The sequence below is a fragment of the Nycticebus coucang genome, chromosome 16 (assembly GCF_027406575.1).
Source record: "Nycticebus coucang isolate mNycCou1 chromosome 16, mNycCou1.pri, whole genome shotgun sequence".
NCBI classification, from domain to species: Eukaryota; Metazoa; Chordata; class Mammalia; order Primates; family Lorisidae; genus Nycticebus; species Nycticebus coucang.
The window spans coordinates 5,783,382-5,809,478 of record NC_069795.1 but is presented as its reverse complement, the minus strand read 5'-3'; the positions used below and the strand labels follow the sequence as shown (position 1 = coordinate 5,809,478).

General features: G+C 47.3%; 1 protein-coding gene across 3 annotated transcripts in view; it reads right to left on the bottom strand.

Moving 5' to 3' along the window:
- The window catches only part of DSCAM (DS cell adhesion molecule), a 738,786-nt gene that overhangs the window by 89,505 nt on the left and 623,184 nt on the right, over nt 1-26,097 (bottom strand). For all 3 annotated transcript variants that reach the window (XM_053565720.1, XM_053565722.1, XM_053565721.1), the window contains 4 exons: nt 23,753-23,993; nt 21,740-21,886; nt 16,316-16,471; nt 8,478-8,611 (listed from right to left, as the gene is read on the bottom strand). In XM_053565720.1, the coding sequence (XP_053421695.1) occupies nt 8,478-8,611; nt 16,316-16,471; nt 21,740-21,886; nt 23,753-23,993 (678 nt within the window). The remainder of the gene's footprint in view (nt 1-8,477; nt 8,612-16,315; nt 16,472-21,739; nt 21,887-23,752; nt 23,994-26,097) is intronic.

Genomic DNA, 26,097 nt, shown 5'->3' with positions numbered 1-26,097 from the left:
ACTCTGGGTTGAAGTCTCAGCTGTGGAGAAATACCAGCAATTAAGTCACCCCACCACCCACAATTGGAAAAGGAAAATCAAACCTTCCTACAACCACACACCCAGGGCACCACCTGAATAGTCCTCGGGCGATTGGCTCAGTTAAAAAAGTCCAAATCAATTGTTTCAGTCAGCACCTGTCTCAGGTGGGAGTGTTTAAAAGGTCTCTGGCAACTGGATCGAGGGGTCTGGTGACTGCTGAGATATGGCTTGCTCCGGTGCTCCATGGACTCAGGAGGACACACCCAGCAATTAGATCAGTCTGGGAAGGTTGATGCCTCCTTCCCCACCTTGCACCTCTGTCACACCCAGTCACTGATAGCCCCGCAGGGATGTGACCCAGTTGCCTGTTGTGAACAGATACTCCAGGGGTTTGCACCTGCCTGAATCACAAGGAAATCTATTTCTGCTCAGCCAGGCTGCTGTGCTCTGCCTCTATCTAGCAGGGGGGAGGTGAGGCCTGACAACCTTGGGCGCTTGATGGAGACTGAGGGTGTTCACTCAGTTGCAGCTGCGCCCCTGATTGATGTTACTGACAGAACAGAACAGAACAACTTTGTGGGAATTTGTTTCTGTTCCTGCTAAATTCCCCTGCAGAAGAGAAGCTGTTTTGAGTTCCCAGAGCCTGCGCCTCAGGCCCTGTCTTTGCTCCTGCAGGTTTGTATTTGGTTAGCTGTCAGTTCTAGCCACCCGTCTCCCTTTGTCTATAGGATGACGATCCCCTGAAGGCCAGGTGCGTCTTAGGCTCAGTAAAGTGGTCCTCTGGGTCAGCCCCACCCTGGAAACTTCCCAGCTCTGCTCGTGCATTTCTAGTCCTGGCGCTCCACCCAGGCCGGTACTGCCTCAGGTAAACCCTTTACTCATGGGGCCTGAGTTTTCATCCCAGATCTGTTCCGTGGTGGTTGCCACCTGAGTAGATGCCCGGCCTCCTCTGGTTGCCCAGGAAGACAGGGGGTGTGGCTTCAGAATATCGGGAAGTGTGCCTATTTTTGCCAAAAGAGCCTGATGCTCTGTGCCTCATGGCACCGCTGCTCCGGTGTGGTTCCCTCTCAGCCAACCATCCTCTCCTCACTCCCATGCTGCAGAGTCAGCACTGACCAGCTGCAGTTTAGGCCCTGTCCACACCCCTCGAGAAATCACCCAAGAATCTGGACTCCTGGGGGACAGGCCTCCAGACCTCAGAGTGAGAGTGGAGGGGAGTGCTGGGAGCTCAGAGTTGCAGGTAGAGAATATATACAGTTTTATGCCTGGCAGGAGAATGCCGTGGCACCCTAGTAGGGGAGATAAGTCCAGTTTTTAGAAGGTCTCTCTCATGGAGTGTAGTGGGAGGACCTTTGAATTCTGCTCATTTGTTTGTGGGGCACTCCGAGCTGTTCTCATTGGGGAGGGGACTCCCATCCATTTGTTGATGGATTTTGTACCTTTTGTTTGTATCCTTGGGGTCGCAGCTCGCCTCAGTGGGGTTGATGTGCGTTCTTCAACCTTCTCTCTTGGTGCAGCTCTAATCCGACAGGTTAGTTGCTACGTTTCTGTCCTTTCACTCTCCTTCTGGACGGGAGCCTCTGTGGAAAGCTGGCTTCAGTCAGCCATCTTGTCTCCGCCCCCCCCCCAAGAAGACCATTTTTTAAGGTATAAAGATAAGATGACATAGACTTCTACTCTACTCTCTCAAAGAATACAAGTCTAATAAATGGATGAAAATAGTGGCATGAAAAATGTAAAGTTTTAGAACTATGTTCCATTAGATCTGGCCATGAAATGCAAAGGTGTTTCCAAGGATGTTTCAAGAATATACTTCCCCCAAAGTTTTATAAAACTAGAATAGATTTTCATATGTCTAGGGTGTCTTGCCTCAGAGAAACTTTTCTAGGCTTCTTCCAGCCATATAACTCTCTGACAAGACGCTGAGGGCTGGAGTAGAGCATGGTTGATCCCCAGGGCAGAGAGCCTAGCAGAGGCCCACCATAAGGAAGGATTCCATAGGAGCTCGTGAATGTGGTTAATTACACACATGTAAATGCAACACCATTGTCTATTCCTAAGCCAACTTGTATCTTTATAATTTTCCGATTTGACATTATTAAGAAAAAAGAGATCCACCTTTAGGCCATTTAGATACAATTATGAAAAAACGATTTCCATGTTAATGATTTAAAAGCACAGATATCTGATCTAAATCCTTCTGGGATATAAAACATCCCAAAGTATATAACACACTTTCTTGACTTATTAAGAAGCGGCTTCATTACACAATTTCACCTCCTTGGGATGGCTCACAGGTATAACCCATAAAATTTAATTCAGCACACTTGCTGGATGGCCACTATTTCATCCTGACACCTGGTTTCTGAAGGCCTAGAAGGGACAAGCCATGGTTCTTGCCCTGTGGAATCTGATAGGCTGCAGTGAGGCCAGACTATGCCCACGTCTAACAGTTATGACAAAGTGGGGTTGAACATCAGCGATGGGGACCCATGGTGGGATGCAGCTGGTTTCCTAGGGAAGGCACTGGGCCATCAGGAGGAAAAGCCTGGACTCTGGGCTTAGCCCCCTGTGGGCTGCAGATCCCCATACCCCCTGCTGGGTGACCCTGGCCAGACTTAACAGCCTCCACTTGAGTATCAGCAAAGTGGAGGTGACAACAATCATACCTCCTGCCTCCAGAGTCAGCAGAATTAACAGATACAAAACAGTATTTTTTGAAATATGGCTCACAGAAGTGATTTAGCGGAATGTGACAGTCATTAAAAAAGGTGAAATAAAGTACAATAGAAAAAATCCATGGACAGGAAGTAGGAGAAAGCAGGATGTGTATGTGGTGAGTTTTGCTTCAGTTCTGCTGGGTGTGAGCACTGGATTGTGACTATTAACAGCAGGTGTCTCCTATCACAGGCCATGATAAAGCAATTTCAAAACCATATGCAGTTAGTGGCTGTGCTAGAACATAGCCAGCCCTCAGGAATAGCAGAATAACAATATAGCATTTTTGAAAGCTGTAGGTTGAGCCTTAAAGAGTAAACATTTCCATATGAGAAGATGAGAGGAAAAGTGAAGAGCACAAACGCATGTACACACATGCACACACACGTACACAGCATGTACACACATGCACACACACGTACACACAGGCACACATGCGCACATGTGGACACACAGGCGCACACACATGCACACAGGCACACAAGCACACAAATGTACACACAGGTGCACACAGGCACACACATGCACATACACGTACACACAGGCACACACGTGCCACACATGCACACACAGGCCCACACAGGCATGCATGCACACATGTGCACACACAGATGCACACATATGCACACACAGGTGCACACATGCACACACATGCGCACACACGGACACACATATGGTGTGGCCTAGATATTAGATGGAAGATTAGTGGAATATCAAAGTGGGTTTATGTAAAAAGTGGAAGTCATCCCAGAAATTCATACAACTGAATAAGATGTTCAGATTCTGAACAGTTGGGACAGGGCTGTGGACGTGGGACAGGCAGTGAGCCTGGTAGTAGGAAGGCGTCTCAACTTTGGATAGGGGTAAGGACCTAAGCCCAGGCAAAGGCATTTGGGGTGAACAGAGAGAAGAGGATTACGAAGACACTGACAGAGAGGGTCCTCATGACAGGGTGTCACTTTGCAGGTCCCTCTAATCAAAATATTGCCCCTGATTTTCCAGGCATAGTCACCTCCTCCTTCCAGCCAGGGCTATGAATGTGTCCTGAGAAACTGTCCCTGGCCTGTTTTAGCAATGCCCCAGCCCAGCACCCCTGTGTCCTGTGCCACTGCACAGAAGGGTGGCGACTGGTGGCATTTTCTGCCCTTCCTTGAATTTTGGGCGCATGTCCGGATTGTACGTCCTGGTTCCTTGGTGGCCGAGTGAAGCCATGTGAGAAATTTGGCCAGTGATTCGTGCTGGAGCACTGGATGCCTACTTCAGACCCTTTGGGAGTTTCTTTCCTTCTTTTATAAAACCCACCTGGGCCCTTCTGGAGTGAATATACCATGAGGCCAGAGCCACCACCCAATGGGCAAGAACATGGAAGAAAAGCAAAACCGACTGCCGGTGTGATTCGCAGAGGTTTGGACATGATTGTCACGCAGTGTAACTCTGCTTCCTGTGGTTGATGGACCTTAGGACGGGGCTCAGCACGTGGTGCACAGCAGTGCTCTGCATGTACGTGTGGAGTGCAGGACACCTGACGTGGTGACCAGTAAGACAGCAGGTGGAGAGGAGGAGAGGAACCGTAGGCACCTCTGAGGCAGATGACTGAAAAGCAAGAGCGAGGGGAGGCAAGACAGCAGTAGGTTCTGGGAGCGCTGAGAGTGAGGGGCTCGGGGGATGCGGCTGGTAGGAAGGTGGGATACAGGAGCGCTCGCTCAGTTTTCCGGCTGTCAGAGCTACAGGTAAACAAGCTGAACTCCTTAACTTTGGAAGACAGTTCAGTTAAAAGAATAGATTCAGTGACCTGTGGAGACAGTAGAAAATTTGAAAAGAGGATAAAGGAAGAGCCTTGGGAAATGCTGGTGAGGAACAGAAACAAAGGGCAGAGAACAGGAGGATCGTGCAAAACAAGAAAGGGAGGATTTAAAAAGCCAATATCTGTGTGACAGTGTGCTGTGGAAAAAGCTAGATAAAATAGGGTGAGCACTGGGAAGAGGAGATGGAGTGTCCCAGCCATGAGGCCCACAGTGACCTCACTGCTGAACATCAATGTAAATGCAGACGCTCAACTTAGGTGCAACGTGGCAGATTCCACATTAGAGCACTTTTTTGCTTCTTGAGCTTCCTGAATGCTTCTGGTGCTCTGAACCCACCTTGGCCCAGCTTTATTAGAGGTGGTCTGGGCCAGGCTGTGGGCAAACATGTGCCTGCTGCCATGGACGTTTCCTGCCTCCCAGGAGACTTGTTTAATTCTAAGGTGTGGGCCACACTGTGGAGAGGCGAGTTGCCTGAAGCCATCTTCGTGGGTGAGCAGAGTTCTGATGTTCACTCGTGTGCTCACTCTGCAATGTTTACTGAGCACCTACTGTGTGCAAACACTGGATAACATGAGGATTGCTGCTTACTGATACGATTTTTTTTCATTAATGAGTAGTCTGCACTACCCAGTTTTACATCTCTAAGCTCTGTGCCAATCAACTTAGCATTGTGAAATAGACGATTCCTGTAACCCGGTGCTTATTCAAGCTGCATGTAGTTACACATATAAAATTGTCCACAGGATGCTTTTATGTAAGAAGAACTGTTAGGAAGAAAATGAAGCTTTGCTTCCTTCTGCCTAGAACCTTAACAGGTTACCTCATTTCTTTGGATTTCCATTGCTTATAATAGTTTGTGAACTAATAGCTCAAATCATTATGCATTAACATTAGTAACCAGAACCCATAATTTATGTGGATGAGATTCTGTATCAAGTGAAGTTTGAGATTTTGCTCTGTGGGTCTATGATTGGGAGGGGGGATCTCATTGCATTTGCTGGACCCTCGAGGTGAGATTAGTGTTTGCTCAACACCATTTTTAGACAAACCCTCTTTAGATTCATTTTCAGTTAATCTAACTTGTTGTCTGTCCACATGCAAGGTTTCAAATTCTAATGCCTTTTGCTAAGCTCAACTGAAATAACATCAGGAGATTAAAGCCTATTATTAGACAATATATTTCACATGTTAGAGAAAAAAGCTTTTGTTTTTTACCAAGGTCCTTTTCCAAGGAAGGGGGAGGAATTGGGGATCTCGAGAGTAACCTGACATCGGTGAGGTTAGCTGAGGGAGTCCTGTAAAAAAGATCAAATATCAGGGCATATTGTGTCCTGATTTATCCTCCCATGTTCTACATTCAACTATGAAGTCATTTCAAAGGAAAAAAAAAATCCGGTTAATGACCAAGGAGAATGCGCAGAGCTGCTACTGCCCTCTGGTGTTCATTCTGACACATGGCAGGGATGCAGAAACCCCAAAGAGGGTGAGGCTTGTGGATTTAGATGTGAAAGAAATCTTCCTTTCCAGTAATTTGTAGTTTCTTGTTAATTCCATTATTAAAACAGAATAATATATGGGATTTACGTGTATTCACCTCTGAAGAGGAATATAATAATTTTCTCTGATCTTGACTAGTAATGGTATCATTTCACGTAAAAAATAGGTCTCAGGGTCTTAAACGGTGTCCACGTAGATGAACAGGAATCTGGCTACAGAGACGGGATAACACTGATTCTAGAACTTCACCTAGAGGACAGCTCTGGGGATCTGGACACTCCTTGCAAACCTAATTAATACATGGCAGACCCGGAAGGCCACAGGCATCTGGGACTCTCCTATTTCTGCATCTGCAGTGTTTCCTCACCTGGCCTGAAGGAGACTCAGAATCACCCTGACCCAGCCTCTGCTGCGTCCCACCTTTTCTGGTTGATTTTCTCTCATTTCTGCCGTTCTGGAAAGGGTGCTTGCTGTTGAGAAGGTCCCAGCAGCTCAAATCCCGTTCTGGGTGGGAAGAGGCAGCACAAATCCCTGGGAAAGCATTTCTGCCCCCTTTCCAGCCCCTTGGTTATTTTTCAGTCTCCTTTTTTCATGCAACTCTTAGGCTGAGCGGAAAGACCTAACACTGCCCCTGAATAGGGCAACTCCAAACGGGGGTCTTCTCACGTGGGCATCAGGCACTGAGGACTCACTTCAAATAAGCCAGTCGGGAGCTTCTGTCTAGACACAAAGACCAGCTCGGGAAGGTGGGGCGAGACCAGCCGCCGTGCTCTCTGTTTCCCTGCTAGTCACCTTCCAGCTTGTTAGAGTCAAAAGGACCCGTGTGCACGCCGCAGCAAAGACGTGAATGAATAAAGGAATGAAAATAAAGAAGCACTTCAAATTTCGATGGAAAAGGAATACTCTTAATCTCAGCAATAATTCTGTCTCTCTTGAGTAAATGCAGGGACATGTCAGGGCTAATGAGAAAGTCGAAAACTGCAAGAGGGGTCCTCTGACAACCGCTGGATATTTTTTCTCCGAGTCTACACTGCTTTGCATCTCTGGGCTTTGATGGTAAGATTCAGAAAGTGGGAATTAACAGCGTATCTGAAACCAAATCAGGAACCCACCACCACATATATTCTAGAACCCAACTCTGACCAAGAGAAGACAGCTGAGTTTCACGGCTGAGGGCTGGGCCCACATGGCCACACACAGCCCTCGCCCTGGCTCCCACCACTCACCCTCCCTGTTGGGGCACACAGGTCCCAGGGGTCCCCCCAGACTCTGGACTAGGAGAAACAGATCACTTTAATAACAAGATTAATTAATAAATTAATTTGGAAATATTGTTCAGCTTTTAAAAGGAAGGGCATTCTGACACATACCACAATGTGTGATTCCACTTACATGGGGCCCCCAGAGTAGCCAGGTTCACGGAGACAGAATGGTGGTTGCCGGGGGCGGGGTGGGGGGGAAGAAGGGACGGGAATTAGTGTCTAATGAGGACAGAGTTTCAGTTTCGTAAAGAGTTCTGAGGACAGATGGTTTCACCACAACGTGAATGTACTTGATGCCACTGAACTGGGCTTTTAAAAATAGTTAAGCTGGTAAGTTTTATGTTATTCATCTTTTACAACAGATGCAGAGTTAGTCTGTATAAGTACTCCCCTGTTCCCGAGCGATCGGGTGTGGCAACCCCTATGCCCGACGCCAGGAAATGCAAAGGTCATTCAGACCCAGCTCCCTCCTCAGAAACTGTCATAAAGTTTGTACAAAGACATGGTCAATTTTGATATGTCATTGTAACACTTTCTTTTCTCTAATAATTCCCTTTGTGATATGTTTATCTGGTTTCAGAAACAATGTAACTTTATAATTATTATTCAGCAGGAATAACGTGAGGCTGATAAATACCACACTTTGAAATAGTGAGGACTCCAACATTTAATTCCTTTACAATGACTAGGCTGAGGACTGCAACTGTGAGGGTCACAGATCTGCATTAAAGCTCCTCATTTCTCACAAAAAACAGGAGTTTGCCTGCTGCTGTTGCTGGTGTGGGATGGGTGGGTGTGCAGAGGAGGGAACTGGGGCGGGAGAGGAGGGAGTGAGGGCGACTGCCTTTCACTGACGAGACGAACAGGAAAGTCAATCCATGTTGTCCACCAGCTACCAATTAAGGCACAATTAAAGGCTCTGGGCTGGGATTTGGATAAGCCTGCTGGCAGTTTAGTGGGAGCACTCCAATAACAGTTCCCTGCTAATGATTCGAGGAGTGTATTTTCAAAGGGGTGTTAACTTGGACTTGGCTTTGTATGGAGAGATAACAAAAGAAAACAAAACCTCTGGAAAAACCCGAGTGGGTGGGAAACAGGCACAGAGCTGTCCCGGGGAGCACCTGCAGCTGGTTTCTGGAGAGCGAGTGAGGCACTTGGTTATTTCCCGACTTACTGTGGGGTAGGGGTGGGAGCAGAACACTGTGTACTTCCGGATGACGCCGTTCAGCTTGAGGGGGGGCAGCCAGGACACGAAGACCATGGAGGCAGAGGCTGCGGCCGCCTTGACGCCCGCGGGAGGACCTGGAACTAGAAGAGCCGGGCGTTTAGTCACAAACGGGGCCTCCGCATGGCGTGCTCCCAGCACCACCCAGCCCCTCTCGCTGGCAGCTCTGCAAGGAGCAGCCTTCTGGGCAGCTGTGTCCCCCCAAATCTGTGCGTCTGGGTCCTTCCCTCAGCACCTCAGAATGTGACCTTGTTTGGAGACGGGAGCTTTACAGGGGAGCATCAAGTGAAAATGAGGTCCTTAGGGCAGGCCCCAACCCAGGAAGACTGGTATCCTAATAACAAGGGGCAACTGGGACACAGGGGCAGAGATGCAGGGAGGGAGGACGGATGACATGAAGAGGTGGAGGGAAGATGCCCAGAACACACCCTGCCCACTAAGCTCTCAGGAGGAACTGGCCCGGCAGACACCCCGACCTGGGGCTTCTGGCCTTCCAGTCTGTGGCACCTTGTCACGGTGGCCCTAAGAAATGGCACGCTCAGGTCCAGTCCCTGTTTTCCTGGGAGCTTCCCCAAGCCATCTGAGTGACCTCCTGCATCTGAGTGTCTGGAGAATTTCCCTTCTGAATCACTCTGATTTCTGCTGCAGGTTTTGGCTTTGAACAAACAGGGGCTGCCCCCCACCCCTGCCTCCTGAGTTAGAGAGGCAGGAGGGTGAACTTCCACAGCCTCTCCCAGGCACACCGTACTGCTGCCCTTTTGGCTCAGAGAGGTATGGAAATAGAGTGAGCGTGGAGTTTTGTGTCAAGGCCTGACGGTCCGTGTGTGACAAACTCCTCTCTGTGAATCACCTAAGCAGGCAGAACACCATGGTGACGATAGCAAGCATCATTTGAGAGTGAGAGCGAATCCATGTCCCCCCCGCACATGTTACTGTTTTCGGGTTAAAGATGGTGGGTGGAGGAAAGGTGGGGGGGACCCAAGAGGGGAAAGAACATCAAATCTGTCACTGGGCGAAGGCTCGGGGTTCTTGCTCTGGTCCTCGCTGGTCTACCTGTCCCCATTGAGGACGGCTCCCACCTTGAGGGTGCCCTTGAAATCTAGACCAGTGTAAGTCCCTGTGAGCCCCTGAAGCCATCTGATGACAATGTAACTGCTCAGTGAACACCTTTGGAGTGGAATGTGTATCTCATAATTGTCACCTTGACCCTCCAAAGTCTGAACAACAAGGCCAGCAAACCTGCTGAGAACTAGCTTGGGTTAGACACAGTCACCATTTGAAATATTAGGCCTTGGAAAATCTTTCTGACAACAGAAAGGGTCAAAAAGGGATAAAGCCCGCATCAATAAATCTCTCGGGAACAAAGCTGTGTTGTCTCGGGCATCTGTGCTTAGGTTTCCTGCAGGCGAGAGCACCAGCCAAGGCCCCACCACCTGTCAGAGCCACGAGGGCTCCTCTGAACACCAAGGGCAGAGTGAGCATCAGCGGGACACTTGCTCCCTAACAGACATCCCAGAGCCTGTGCAGAAACATCCCCTCCAGCCAGCCTCTGTTCAGGACACCCGGTAGCCCTGCAATGACCAGTTGAGTGGCTGCTAAAGAGGAGTCGTCGTGTTTGTTTTCAACCTCTCTGTGACAATTATTTCTTTTTTGGTAATGTTGGAAGTTAATTTTTGATGTAAACCAATGAAATATGAGTGCAAAAGAAAACCTCTTTCCATGACAAGTACTGGAACGTCTTTGGAAAGCCTTCAAGAAAGAAAAAGAAGGAAAGAAGGAAGGAAGGGAGGGATGGAGGGCAGGCGAGATGGAGAGAGGCAGGGAGGGAGGGAGGAGAGACAGAGAAAGGGCGGGAGGAAGGCTGGTTCACCTACTTTTGGTCAAGACTGCAAGAAGAATGGGACACGTGGAACAAATCCACACAGTCTTGATTCATATTAGCAAACACATTATTGGCAAAAGTTTTTACTCTACTGTCGAGAAATGTGGGTTAGGAATTGCAGATGATCTAAGATACAGTTCATGGAATAAAAGATGGTATAGAGCTCTAATCTCTTCACTCAGAACTCAAAGGAATGATCCTCGATTATTTGATTAGAGAATGGTTAGAGAACAAATACCTATTTGTATGTCTGAAGTTAAAATGCAGTGTTTAAGGTATGCCTTGGCACTGGGAAGTTCAGTGCTTCCTCGCGTAATTGTCCCTCTGACATGTGTGTCCCATGAGGTCAAGGAGCTTTCACTGCACTGTCCAAACGCCCACCTGCTTCTCACACACAGACTTACTATCTAACATGTGCAATCTTTCTTGATTGCTAGAATTTTGTATAATAGAAACTGAGGGATATGCTGGAAAAGTTTTCTGGGTTATTGAACCTATCATTTCCTATCTAGAACTTAAAATGTTAGATCGGGTTTGGATATAACCATCATGGTCAAAGATCTGAGCCCCGAAGCCTCACCACTGGCTGTTTCCAGCTCAACCTCTTTGTTCTGCGTCGTGGGCAAGTTAACTAACTTCTCTCATAACTCTTAATGTCTTCATCAATGAAGCCAGAACAATAGTTGTACTTACTTACGAGTTTTATTGTTGGGATTATAGGAGATGATTGATGAAGTAATTTACTTGGGGTTCTGTATACAGTAATTCTGCAAGCCTGCCACGCCACCGTCCTCTCTGCCTTGTCCTCAGTGACGGGCTAGTATCTGGAACGTTCTGATATTCAGTACAGATTTTCCCAATGGGTAGAAAATGGTTTCAATAGCTGCAGCATGGTAGGCAGAATTCTAAGATGGTTCCGAGATCCTCACCCTCTGGTGTACACACCTGTGTAATTCCTCCTGGTGGGTGGGCAGTGCCTGTCACTATGATGGGTGGATCATTCCTCACTGTCAGGTCATGTGATGTGGCAAAGTTGAAGGGGTTCTACAGATACAATTAAAGTCCTAGTCACTGGACTTTAAGTTAATGTCTGGGTGGACTGGATTTAATGGGATGAAACCCTTAAGGGATCTGGAGGTCAGAGAGGGATTGGAAGCCATGGGGACACACTGCTTGGCCACAATGGGGAGGAGTTGCATGACAGTGACTGTGGGCAGCCCCCGGGAGCTGATTACCCCAGCCCTGCCACCACAGAAGCAATCATATCTATCACCAGGGGGCTTGGGTGAAGACCCCAATCCCAGACAGAACCACAGCCCCAGCCTGTTCCCCAGTTTCACCTGCGGGGTCCTGGGTCTGACAAGGTAACACACTTGTATTGTTGTAAGGGCTGCGGTTGTGGTGATTTGTTACATAGCATAGAAAATGAGTACAGGACGGTAAGGCCTCTCATGACTATCTTAAAGTAAAACATGAAAGTCAGTGTTGGAAACGGTACATGTGGCTTGCAGTCTGACAGCCGGACAGACATCTGGCACAGCCTCACCCAGCCCTGCGGCAGCTCCGTGCTTTTATCACCAGGTTTCTGCTCTGAGTAATGAGCCCTGGCAGGGCCTGTGCACACATGTGGTCTGCCAGGGAGCCATGTCCATCTGCAGTGGCTTCTTCACAGATGCCATTATCCTGGAGGGGTGTCCACACTCACACCTGCCACCTCCCCACACAGTGCACACACATCCCATTTCTCATCCGTGGCCACAAGACTCTGATAGTTTTGGCTATGTTCTCACAAGAGCAGTGGTTTTCAAATATTCTTTTAAATACCCGATCCCTTCACCAAAACATCATGGTGGAAAACCAGTATATAACACCTGTGGAAGTGCAGCGGTTCTTAAGGTGGTGCTGGGGGTGAGGAAGGAGCCATCCACTGCACCCCTCACTGACCACGGGCACCTCTGAGCCCTGCCCAGGATCCCTTGGGCATAGTAGGAGCCTACTTTGAGAACCACTGCTGTAGTGGGATTTTTGGAAGCCACTGGTAGGCTCTCTTCCAGGACAGTCTGGTCTGTGAGGTCATTCCTGTTACTACTGTGTGGGGAAGGATCCCATAGGCTGTACGAGCCTGGGGTCCAAAGCAGTATTGGTGGGCCGGCCTCCCAGGTATACGGTGGCTTGGGTTCCTATGAAGGGCAGCTCTGCTAATGGTTATGTAAACACACACACACACACACACACACACACACACACACACGCAATCCACACCTTTAAGGCCTACCAAGGTGTGGTCTGTCCCATAATTACCCAAGCTCTCACACACAGGCACAGGCTGTCCATGCCTTCAAGGGTGTGTGTGGTTGAAGCTGTGGGTGGCCAGAGGACTCAGAAGTATCCTGGTACCTGTTTACTTTTTGCTCCCTCCCAGCTCTACTTTCAGAGAGTTTGCCAAAGAGATCGTTGCTGATGGTGCAGAGAGCAGAGGTCACAGTTTACACCTCTGCTGCCTCCTCACACTGCCTTCAGAGCCAGGTGCTTTAAGAATGGACTCAGAAAATTTTTGAACTCTAACATGGCTGTCTCTGTTCATACATATACATTATTGGCTTTTGCATAAGGGATCCAGGCTGAAAGTAGCTTATGCCTGCAGAGTGAAAGTAACAATCGGAAACTTAATAGATTGCATTCTGTTGGAGTTCTCCTTCCCTACAGATTTGCTCAGCATATGATATCAGTGGATAAAATGATATTAGGATTTCACACATATTTTAGAAGTCAAAATTAGTTGTCTTGTGCTCAGAAACAGAAAGCCAGATCGCCAGATCATCTTTTGTGTTCTTGCTGTGATAACAGAGCTACAAGTTCTCATTGACCGAGTTTGGGGAGAGAATCTGGAACTCCAGCAATTCTCACAGCCCCTGAGCATATGGGTGTGGATTTGAGACCAGATTTATGGGACTGGGACTATGTCTGTGGATCCAGGAATGTGACCACAGACCCGAGAGGCTGTCCATGAGCCCGAGAACCCTTAGCAGAGGCTGAGAAACTACTCAAAGAGCAAGAGACCTGGTCTCTAAGCAAATATTTCTATGGCAAATAATCCCTTGTGAAAGTGAACTTTTTAGGAGTTTACAAAATTTTCCCTTTTAGGATGATCGGTAACCTAATAACACCATTTAAACCTTCAGGTCCTTGGGTTAGAAAGACTAGACGTGTCCAGCAAAGTGGACTGAGTTGAATTTTGCTGTTAACATGTTACTTTGCTGGTGAGAACATTAGTCATCACCAGGACTCCAACCAAATAGCAACTCATAGAGAAAACTCAGTAAACGTTGGCAGTCAGCATTTTACTAAAAAATCTATCTATACTTCTATAATTTAATTGAAATTGGCGGTGTAATCCAAACTTCAAAATGACAAACTTTCTAGACCCTGTAAGCAGGGTCTGATTAAGCATTTCTTCTCTGATGATTAGCCGGCCCTCTTCTTTTGACCAGACCCTAAAAAAAATTGCATTCAACTCTGTAAACTGCTCCAATGCCTATTTCTATTAGAGCCTGCAAAAGTGGCTGGCATGGCTCCTCACCATTTCTAAACTCATTAACTTTTCATGTGAATCTAGGAAATAAATTCATTGATACACCAATTTTTCTCTTCTTTTACTTAATCATTGCTCCACCTCGTTTCGAAAATACTGATTCGTTCTAAATAAATATTGACCCTCAGGTCTGCACAGTCTTTGTTCCATGCCACCAGCCTGAGTAGAATTCATCACCTCGTCCCTGGGGTGAGTGTGTCCCAAGGAAGGGTCTGTCACAATCAAGGGCAGGGGTACTCAAACTTTTTAAACAGGGGGCCAATTCACTGTCCCTCAGACTGTTGGAGGACTGGACTATAGTTAAAAGAAAAAAACTATGAACAAATTCCTATGCACACTGCACATATCTTATTTTGAAGTAAAAAAACAAAACAGGAACAAATACAATCACACCACCTCATGTGGCCCATGGGCCGCAGTTTGAGGACCCCTGATCAGGGGCATCTCCATATACTGTCAGTACTGGATTCAAAAGCAGAGAATATTTCACTGAAAAATTAGGCTTTGGGCTTCGGGGTCAAGACATTGACTTAGAAGAACTCCATGGTTTCTAATACTGGAGAATTAATTAAAAATTGATCCCAAGTCACCTTGTTGAGTCTCTGCACATCCTCTGAAGAAGTGCAGATGTGAAAATTTTTGTTGCTGATCAATTTGCTCTTTAAATAATAATTCCAGTGACATTTGCCTTATTGCTTAGCAAGGCAAAAGAATATTCCTCCCCCGCTCTGAAGGAGTGGGGGAGAGCAAGTACTCGAACACGAGTGTCAGGTGGCAGCCCGCCCTGTGTCAGGCTGGGTGTCGTCACATGCCACTTCAATTTTTACACACCGATTGCATGCAGTCTGATTGTCACAGTAACTTAGAAGAACAGGACAGTCCTGTTCTGAGATTAGGTAAGGTGGCCAAAGTCCCACGGTGACGGGGCTAAATAATCCAATTTCTTTGGACAGAACTGGCTGATACCTGCAATTCCCAGGAAGAACTACCTGTGTGTTCTAGAAAAAATGAAAGTGAGCCAGGATGGATTTGTTTGCAGACACTACAACGCTAAAGAGCTACACAGATGGTGAAAATGTCACGTGAGGGTGGATGGGTGGGATGGCTGACCAGGGGGAGAGTGGAGTGAGGGGTAGAGCTGGGGCAAGCTCTGATTCGGGGGCAGAAGGGCTGACGGGTCTCTCCTGGCCTCTGAGCAGTGTCTGCAGCTTTGCTTCCACAGGACAGATGTGGGAGGGAACGGCATACTGTGGCTGTGGGGGAGACAGTATAGACATCACCTCACTGATATCTGGGAGTTAATGAGCGGTGGGTAAGAGCGCTCCCATCCTATGCTGCCCTGTGTCCTGGGGAACAGAGCCCCTGCAGATTGCAGAGGCGAGTCAGCCCGGCACTTGGGGGTACTGGTGTCTAGTCTACCCCCCCACCCCCGTTGCTGTGCTGGAATATGTTAGGATGGTTCCACAGAGGTATTAAGTTGATCTCAGTTGCTCCTTCTATTCGTAAGGTGGAGGCTGCTTTTCCTACTTTTCCCTACTACTGCTATACTATTTATTATACCTTCAACTATTCTTCAAATAGGCTTAGATAAAGTCTCTCAGAGTTTCCCTTACAAGAATACAGAAACATGGCTGGATGGTTTTGTAGGTTTGGGTAATAGCTACACAACCAAATGCAAATTATATGGAATGAGAATCGATGGTCTGAACCAGCAGCAGTGACTTGAGATTTTACTGAATTATCACGAATTCTTGTAAGAATTTTTAGAAAATTAACACAAAGCTCTCAAATCAAGGATTTATTCTAATGTGATTCAATTGGCATAGAATAACAGGACTCAGACCGGCACATGATTTTCAAGTGGGAGGATGGATTTAATCCGAGCTCGCACTAACAGCCAGCTAAAGAGCAACGAAAATTATCCCAGCAGAATACAAAACAGGTAGCCATGCTCTCTGGGATAAAAAGGCACTTTTGATTAAATCAATACTTGATTTCCCCCAAAAACATCAAAGGGAAAAAGAAAGAAAAGAATTATAGGGGACAAGAAAAGCAATGAATTGGACACACAAATGGAGGCAACGCGAAGTCAATGGGCAGGACTGCATGGGAATATTCTGGGAGCGCAGCGAGGGTTTGCAGCGCAAAGCCACCACAGCCCTGAGCTTTAGACAGGACGGCCGTCTAAAGGAGCCTCTCTGACCGGGGCTCTCCAGCAGCTGGATGAGCCTGAGGATGTGGGCATCCTGTGTGCCCGGGTGTCAAGGCAGGAGCAGAGCTTCCCACCTGCCACCCGCCCGCCCCGTTTCTCACCATCCTCTTTGGTCCGGGTGAAGATCTGCTCGCTCCTGACGCCGTCCCCTGCACGGGTGAAGGCCAGCACCTGGATGCTGTAGTTGGTGTATTTTTCCAGTCCATCCAGTTCCAGAGAAGGCTGCGTAGTGGTGACGTTTTTAATCTCGCCCAGCTCTGGGGGATGAGAACAAGAAAACACGATCTGGTCACTGAGCCTGCCGCTGCTCGCGTCCCCACTCTGTCCCAGCTGGCTGGCATGGAGCCTGCCATCATCTGCCGGACACTGGGGTCACTGGAGGGACAGTGCACAGTCATTGTGAGATACCGACACTATTCGGCCATTTGGAAAAAAATCATTCACAACTGACTTCCCCAGAACATCACACAGAGCAAATCTTTCCAAGTTATGTGTTATAGACTCAAGACCAAAGCCGCGGCCACCCCTCAGGGAACCTTCCTCACACCCCACTGTGTGCTCGGGACCATGCGCTGCCCGCTCTGTAGACATTCTAACTATCACTACAAAGCTTCTGGAGGTCGAGGTTTGTTTTTTTTAAACAAACTGTAATGTACTTGTATTTTTAAATACCTAACTTAGTCTCAAATATCTGAGCTAAGATCTACCCTCTCAGCAGATTTCAAGTACAGAAAACAGTATTGTTAACTATAGTTATGCGGTGTGCATTAGACCTTTAGAACTTATTCTTCTTGAATAACTGAAACTTTGTATCCTGGGGTGGTGGGGGGATGGTAACTACGAGATATAAGGGACATGCTACGAAGGATGCGTCTGTCCAAACAAGCTGTTCACGTTACATAGTCAAATATACACAAGTTTAATTTGTCAATTTTTCCTCAATAAAGCCAAAAATGAAACACTTAAAGTAGAAAAAACCCCTCATCTGTGTCCCGCTGAGTGGCTCAGCAGATCCCTCTCTTTACCTGGAGTGAACTCCTCTCGGCGTCACCACTGAAGTGACATGCCGATGTGTCAGAAACCAGCTAAAAATGCTCCGCTTTCTGGAGTGGGATCAGCTAATGATATTCAAAGATGGAACATTATGCACTCTCATCCTTGGCATATTATACATGGCAATTTGAGAAACCTACAAATGATGTGTTAAGTACCGCCATGGGTGTTTGGCTCATGGGTTCAGAATGAGTCACCTGCAGAGCCAGAGAGGAAGGGCTGTCAGCCTGGGGGGAAGGGCTGGTAGCTGAGACGCTGGTCACCCCAAGAGACCACCAATATGTGAGGCCGAGGTCTGGGGGGGCGTCCTACTGGGCAGCCAACTGTAGTACCGGCCACCTACTGAGCAGCCGACTGTAGTACCGGCCACCTCTGGAACATTCAGACAGCAGTTGGAGCTGTCGGTCTCTCCCTCCCTGCTTTTTCGCCTTAGCAAAGGTACCTGCCATGCCAGTCTTTGCAGATGTAGAAACTTTTACATTGTATCAGTTAGAGAATTAAGTTTGTTGAATACATCCTCACTGTTGAGGACCACTCTGGTCGCCTTCAAAGCACTCCCCGTGGGAAGCTGTGCATCCATGCCAGTGCCCAGTCCCCTCTTCAAAGTAATTCTGAAACCCTTTTTTGGAATGGCCGTCAGAGCTGTCATCATGTGAGGTCTGACAATTAAGTTAATAAACGCATCCTAGAAAAAGTGCTTTGAAAAAGTGGACTAGGCAACGGCATTGGTACGTAGCTTCCGAAGAAGAGTACTTCGAAGGTGACTGTAGTTCATTCAGCAATGACGTCTATGGCACTTTTTCTAGGGTGAGTTTGCAAACTTCATTGTCCAACCTCATATATTAAAGATCACACACACACAATCAGGGAAAATGCAGCTGAGGGCGGGGGCCCCACAGAAGCTCTGTGCCTGGAGCTTGCCTGAGGTCTGCTTCCTCATCTGCAGGATCAGCAGATGCAGAAGTAACACAAAAATGATGCAAAAAGCCAGATAGAAACCATGCGCTCCTTTTGCCATTCTGTATAGCTCTTTTTTCCCCCTCTCTGGCTTAAACATAGATTTCTGTCATCTAACTTGGGCTGTTTAAATATGCATGTACACACATGAGTTCAAGTGCAGGCTTCCATCGAATTCATGAGTAGAATACAAGGAAATTAATACACGCATATAAAGTACACGTAGAAATCATATTCTTTCTATTATCATTTTTTAAACAAAATAGTTTTATGAGTTTACTTATTAAACTAAGGATCTTAGTTTCATTCTCAAAGGATCTTAAGGCAGGAAAAAAAGGTGGAAATAAGTTCTGAAGTGACCCTCAACCACCCCCCACACTCCTGAGCTCCTAAACGTTGCTTCATTTAGAGTCTATCATTTTTTGTCATGAAGAGAGAAGAGATGAAAATTAGCTAAGATTCAGACGAAAATGGTGACTTTTCAAACTGTACTATTTTCATAGCAATCTCAAATGAACTGTTTCTGTCATGCCTTAAAAATTATTTAACTTTCTGATTATGATAAAATACTCAGAAATTTTAGCAAAGTATTTTATATTTAACCTGCCCTATCAAACATACTAACTAGATTTATTTTATCTGATCATGTTAGCAACAAACTACTCCCTTATACCTATTATTAGAAGTATTGGGGTCAGATGCTAATCACAGCAGCAGTGAGAACCTCTGTATCTATGTGGGGGGGCTGTGTATGGTGTGATGTGGTTGTGTGTATGTGTGTGCAGAGCATGGGGTGTTTTTCCACGGTTTAGCTGGTGGAGTTATTCACACAGTTACTGTATGTTCAATGTCTATGAAAATCAACGCTTGCAAGGCACAGCCTGAGGAGTCTGAGGAAAGGCCCCCAGTAACTGCATGACATGACCTGCTAATTCACAGTGAGGAGTCCGTGGAAAGGCCCCCAGTAACTGCATGACGTGACCTGCTAATTCACAGTGAGGAGTCCGTGGAAAGGCCCCCAGTAACTGCATGACATGACCTGCTAATTCACAGTGAGGAGTCCGTGGAAAGGCCCCCAGTAACTGCATGACATGACCTGCTAATTCACAGTGAGGAGTCCGTGGAAAGGCCCCCAGTAACTGCATGACGTGACCTGCTAATTTGCAAATGCCCCTCCCAGGTCCTCCCTACCTGCTCATATGCAGTTTATGTTTCTGAGGGTTTCTTGCTTTTCCTTTGGAAATTAAGTGTAGAACTAATCACATCACTTTGATCTTAATTCCACGAAGTAAAGGTATCTTCAGAAGAACGATATGGACTTCTAAGCATACTTTACTTAAAGAATTACATGTTTTTGATCCTTAAAAGTATAAAGCCAAACCATCCATTGTAGAACTAAGATGCTAACAGTCAATGTTAGTAAATATTAGGGATATTTGAAACCATGGGTGTTATGAATGAAAAGTCACCACTGGCTTCTGGAAATATTGCCAACAAGAACAATAAAAGAAACAATTTTAGTGTAATGCTGCCTTTACGTGAGTGTGCTAGGGTATTTATTTAAGATAAGGAGTAGAAATCAGAACAGTGTATGTAATGATATCCTATGGTATTTTGTCAATAAAATACACGGCTTTTGCAAATTTCCATTATTCAACACCCTGAAATTTTTAAAAAAGCTTTTCTTTGGAGGAGGAGGGGTGAAGTTGGTATAGGATCATCTGCTTAACCCTGAACCTCCACGGGGCTGTGTGTTGCTGGAATTGTGGCTCCAGGTCCATCAGCATCTTCGCGTTCCCGGCTCTGGGGTCTGCAACGGGGCAGATGAGGCATCATTGGTGTCTCCCATGAGGTCCACACAGAGCAGGTGCCCAGCTAACCTGTCTACTCCAAGACCAAGTCCTACATTTTTCTAAAATGTCTCTCAGGGTGCTGTTTGAGGTATTACAGTCAGTGTGGAGAGGATTCCCCAACAGGTCTACTTAGAGATAGAAATAGCTAAGGCTCAAACACCTGCATTTTCTTATAGGAGATGCTTGTTTGGCTAATGTGTCTTTGTTCCTTTATTCTGGCACCAGGAACGGCATCTCCTGCAGCCTTTGAGACCCATGTGTTCTGTTTACCTGTATGGGGACAGGGGCCTGGATGGGAGAACAGACCTAGGAGACCCTGAGCAGGGAGGGGATAGGTTCTCTTGGCTGTATTCACCCTAACTCAGGGCTGAGCACCCATGAAGGACCACACCCAGTCATAAAGGCTAAAAAAAGTCCTGGACAAAAGGGACAGTCCAGTCCAGGAGTGGGGGCCCAGAAGTCATCTGGGAATGGTGATCAGGGGAGAATGAAGGCATGGGCCACCTAAGCCCAGGGACAGAGACAGGGACTGGGTGCAGGGAGGCCTTTCCTGGGACAGGCTGCACTCAGGTGTGCGTCAGACACAGCATCCTCAGCCGGTCTGCAGCATCCATCACCAGAAGGCAGGGCACCAGCGTGGGCCCCGAGGGGACTTCAGCCCCAATTCTGCCACCACCAAAGCAGTTCTCTTATTCAAAGTCTTGTGCCAAATGAATAGGAAAATTTTATCCTACAACTTGAGAGAGAGAGAGAGAGAAATAAGAGAAAGAAACAAGAGAAAGACCAAGAAAGAGAAGGAAGAGGAGAAGGGGAAGAAGAGGAGAAAAAAAGAGAAGACAAAACCAGCGGGCTGGGCGGGACCCGTAGCTCAGTGGTTAGGGCACTGGCCACATATACACCCAGGCTGGCGGGTTCAAACCCAGCCTGGGCCTGTTAACCAACAATGACAACTGCAACAAAAAAATAGCCGGGCGCTGTGGCGGGCACCTGTAGTCCCAGCTACTTGGGAGGCTGAGATAAGAGAATCGCTTAAGCCCAAGAGTTTGAGGTTGCTGTGAGCTGGGACTGTACAGCACTCTACCAAGGGCAACATAGTGAGACTTTGTCTTAAGACAAACAAACAAACAACCCCAAGCCAACCATAAAGAACAAAAACAAAACAAAAAAACCAAGGGTTCTGGATTTAGGTCCCTCCTGGCGAGCACTCCTGTTCCTGGGGGCGTTCTGGCATGCTTCCCGAGCCCTTATATATAGTTCAACTACAGGAACTTGAAAGTTTCCTGCTGAGTTCTATTTAGAGAATAGGAAGAAGCCAGAATTTTGGGATACATGTTACATAGAATACTCCAGATAGAGATCAAGGTTTCAGTGCTACCTGCAGAACCCCGACAGAGATGCTCATAGCTAGGAAAATACACCCATGTCTACCATTCCCAAGCGCCACTCCCTCCCTGCGCTTCACATTGAGTTTTGAAGCTATGGGATGTTTTAAATAGCTTTATATACCTGTTCAAATCTGGATGAGAGAACAGAAAAGGGGGAAATGTCCATTGAGAAAGAGGTGCCCACTAGACCCTGCACCTTGTACATTAGGAAGTAGGTCTGCAAATTCCACCGTGCATCCTTTCAGGAAAACTCAATGCGTTTGTTTAATCCTCTTACCTCCGTCCATGAGGTTAGCCCAATAAATGACTCTGAAACCTTGGAGAATTCCATTCAAGGCTTCCTTGGAAAGGGTGGACCAGGATATTGATATGCTTTCTGGTGATGTTGCGATGGCTTGAACATTTTCAGGGGGATAACTGGGCACTGAAATTAAATAATTAGAATCTGTAATTACTGCCAGTGGTTTTATCAGCAAAGCAATACTGAGAAAACAACATAGTTTAATATTTTAATGTGTAATCAAAATCCAAATCTAAAAATCTCAATCTCCAAAATAAAATTTAAAAAGCTACTTCCCTATACAAATATTATAATTCAGTAAAATATGATAAGTTTATGCATATGTCCTATAGGATACCATAGTCTCTCTTTTCAACTTAACGGCCACATTTCAAGGGAGGCTGTCTAGACTTCCTTTGAGTACACTTCTCATTTTATTGCCTGAGTAGAAGACATTGCTTGTCTGATTTACGTTCCCATTACTCTTGCATGTTACTTCTTTAAGTTACATTTACTTTATATGGGACAGTCCCTTGTATTTAATAGTATCTGGCATTGAAAATGAAAGCTCGACTATGGGAAGTGCTACAAAGCAGAAAGGTGATCAAAGCTTGTTCATGGCCTCATCTTCGCCAGCCTTCCTTTCAGTTCTATGACATGTTGTCAGAAGTAAGAGAGACTATGGGTTAAGAAATAGGTTAGAAAAATATTTGAAGTGTTCTTAACACTGAGCTGGGGCAGGCCTTGAACGTTGAAGCTCCGTGAGGGTGCAAAATAGTGGCTGAAACTTATATCTCAATTAAAAAGTGGATAGTGAAGCAAAAACCAAAGATACATTTATTTATTATTACAAGGATTATTTATTTAGATAGAGAAAAAGTCCCTAGTGTTCAAGACTTCTTTCTCTGTTGAAATTGTCAGACATCACAGGCGCAAGTTACACTTTGCTCCTCAACTCTGGATCCAGGGGCACAAGAGGTAATCACAGTAAAAGCTCGCAGCCTTTAAGTCTACCACTTGTGATTACAATTAACCCCATATCTCATCTCTCCATCTAAAACACGTCTCTAGACGTGTTCTATCTCTAGTTTTACTGGAAATTTGAACTTCTAGGGTTATTTTCAGTGCTAAGGTGGAAGGCTGAATTAACTCGTCACAGTCGCTAGGGGGCGCGCGATCACTGTGAGATCTGCCCCGAGAATCGGAGAATTTGTTCTCTCTGGTCTCAGAACGCTTGAAGATAGGAAGCAATAGGAGGGAAGAAAGGAAAAGGAAAAACGCAAAAGGAAAGGGATCTTAACATTGATTTGGGAGAAATTCTTATCATTGGGATTTCTGCATTCTAGTTAGACTTCTGCAGTAGTAGGGGCAGCCTTGGTTTTACTGGGGAAAAGCCCAATTCTTGTGCAGGAAATGAACCAAGACGGTTCTGGGCACGCACTGGAGCTTTGCAGCAGAACGCGGAGGAGGTCACCGGGACCGGCTCCCGGACCTGAGCCCTGCACAGCCGGTGGACCCGGCCGGTGGGGGTGAGGGGGGGGGGCCCGCGGGGGACCAGAGCGCGCAGAGGAGGTCACTGGGTCCGGATGCTCCACCCGAGCCCTGCAGAGCCGGCGGGACCCGGCAGGGGGAGCCCGCGGGGCACCAGAGCGCTGGGGGAGGTCACTGGGTCCGGATGCTCCACCCGAGCCCTGCAGAGCCGGCGGGGACCCGGCAGGGGGAGCCCGCGGGGCACCAGAGCGCTGGGGGAGGTCACTGGGACGGGATCCCCCACCCGAGCCCTGCAGAGCCGGCGGGACCCTGCAGGGGGAGCCCGCGGGGCATCGGAGCGCTGGGGGAGGTCACTGGGACGGGATCCTCCACCCGAGCCCTGCAGAGCCGGCGGGACCCGGCAGGGGGAGCCCGCGGGGCACAGGAGCGCCGGGGAGGTCACCGGGACTGGATCCCCCCACCCGAGCCCGGAGCCCTGCAGAACCCGCGGCCCCGCGCGAGCGCCGAGGCTGAACCCACCGTCCTCGAGGGTGGTGGTGATGATCTCCTGAGAAGAGGGCCCCGTGCCTGCCCGGTTGCAGGCCTGCACCACCAGGCCGTACTGCGTGAACTTGCTGAGGTTGTCCAGGGTGTAGACCTCGCTGTCCCCGGTGGTGTCGATGCTGATGATGTTGAACTGGAAGTTCCCCCCGGTGCTGTACTCTCGGTAACCTATTTGGTAGCCACGGATAATTCCATTTTGCAGATGTTTCTTGGGAGCCTAAATTCAAAAGAAAAGAACACACTCCAGAAGTCTTGGGGTAGGACAAGGGTCAAAGAGACACCCATAGCCGCTGAGGGAAATGGAAACCGGGCAGCGATCACTGCGGTGGGGCAGGCGCCACGGGGCCGCGGGTGGGCTGGACACCTTGGCCCTCTGGCCGGCGCTGAGACTACACTCTGGGGACGCCTGTTTCACACAGGAGGTCACCAGAGTCTCAGCGGGCCCTCATGCTTCCTTGGACTTGTCCAGCTGATGAGAACGTTTCAGAAGATGCCACCGTCATAACATCTCCAGATACCCTAATGGTCAGCCGTGACACTGACCTTCTTGCCGTCACCCAGCAGTACCCACTGAACTTCCCTGGTGTGTGCCAGGCATTGTTCTGGACACTGGGGGAACAGAATAGGGTTTAAAAATGAAACAAAGCACAATGAAAGAATCCCTGCCCTCATGGGACTTGCGTTCTAAGGGACTATCCCAGGACAATGGGGCTTCCGAGTTGAAAGCTGGCATGTGAAGGGGAGTCCACTGGAAGGGAAAGTCAGCCTCTTTCAGTAAGCTTCCACCTGACTCATCTCCGAATGATGTTCCAGGTGATTAAAAGGAGAAAGGGAGAGGCTGGACCTAGCTCTGCTCTGCTGCTGTCTGAAAAGTTCCATGCCAAAGGCAGTGTGGTTTGAGCTAACGTGCAGAGCTTCAGTGTGGTAGAGGAAGGACATGCAGGTGGTACTCTAGTGATAATGGTCTTGTGGACTTTAAATTAGTCAAAGGGTCTGTGTGTTCACAAACTGGGGATCCAGCTCTCCCAGGATTATGAAAAGCTTTCTCTGTCCTGCAAGCATTTACAGTCCTCCTAGAAAGAGAAAGTAAACATTTAGGCTATGGAGAGCTTAGGCTATGGGACTGGGGTGAAGACCAGCCTGGGGCCTCAGGAAGGGGGACGGAGTGGTCTGAAGTGGTGAGAAGCAGCAGAGCCCAGGTGGGCTGCCAGGACCACCAGGCTCAGGGAAGGAGGTGCGATGGTGGATGGGCCTGCAGGGGGCACCCTGGCTGCCAGCAGACTAAGGAGAAAAGGAAGGAGTGGAGCCCCCAAACCCAGCAAAATGTAAGCCTTATAAGGAGAAGTCAGAAAGAGATTTTAAGCAGATAAGCAGCATTGATGAATTCAGCAAATACAGTAAAACCTTTGTTTAAGTTGACCACCCAAGGGACTGTAACTAATTGGCCAACATACAGAGGTGATGGACAGAAGGCACCAGGCCTGCTGTACTGATATCTGGTCTGTGAGAATTAGGCCAACTTATGGAGGTGGTCAGTGTAGGGATGGTCAGCTCAGGAGGTCCCACTGTGTTTATGGATCACCTCGAGTTAACCCGCCAGTGGGATCAGATGCATCCAGCTGTCGTTAGGAGTTAGTATGAGTTAACACGAGAACAGTAAAATCACATTTCTTTTTAAAAGCAAGTTTTTTTTTTTTATGGTTTTCTTGGACTCTAGTTGCTTTTCCCAACAAACAATCTGATTTAGCACGTTCACATTTGTGTTGCTTATAGAAATCAATGAAACAGTCATGTAAGCCATTTATTTTTTTAGTCAAGTTGGCTCAGAGCTAAGCCCTAAATTAACTGTTCACGCCTTTCTTCCTGAAAAACAATGTCTGTGGCTCCCTGTGTCCAGACCTGGGCACCCATATGTGATGCCTTTTGTATTGTAGATGGTGGCTTTCACTTTGTTTTGAAATAGACCTAAAGATTTTAGATTTTGAGAATTCAATGACTATATGTGAAAGTGGTTTTATAGCAACCACTGAATTGCGTTGAAATCATCTAATTAATTGATAAACTAATTTTCTCTGCCAAAATCATGTATAAATTAAATTTAACAACAAAGATGTATTGGTAAAAAAATTTGCATGGTGTTTTAATCTTATATGTAGTGACATAAATATAAATAGTAACTTTTTAAAAATTAGGTTTGCATCTATTAAACATCCCAATTGTTCAGCTGGCTCCCTGTGAGGCTTCCAGTCTCCCTGGGAGCCATGGTAAAGTCAGACTCTCAGTTTGGGGCTGTGTGAGGGAGGGGAAGACGGAGGTGTAGA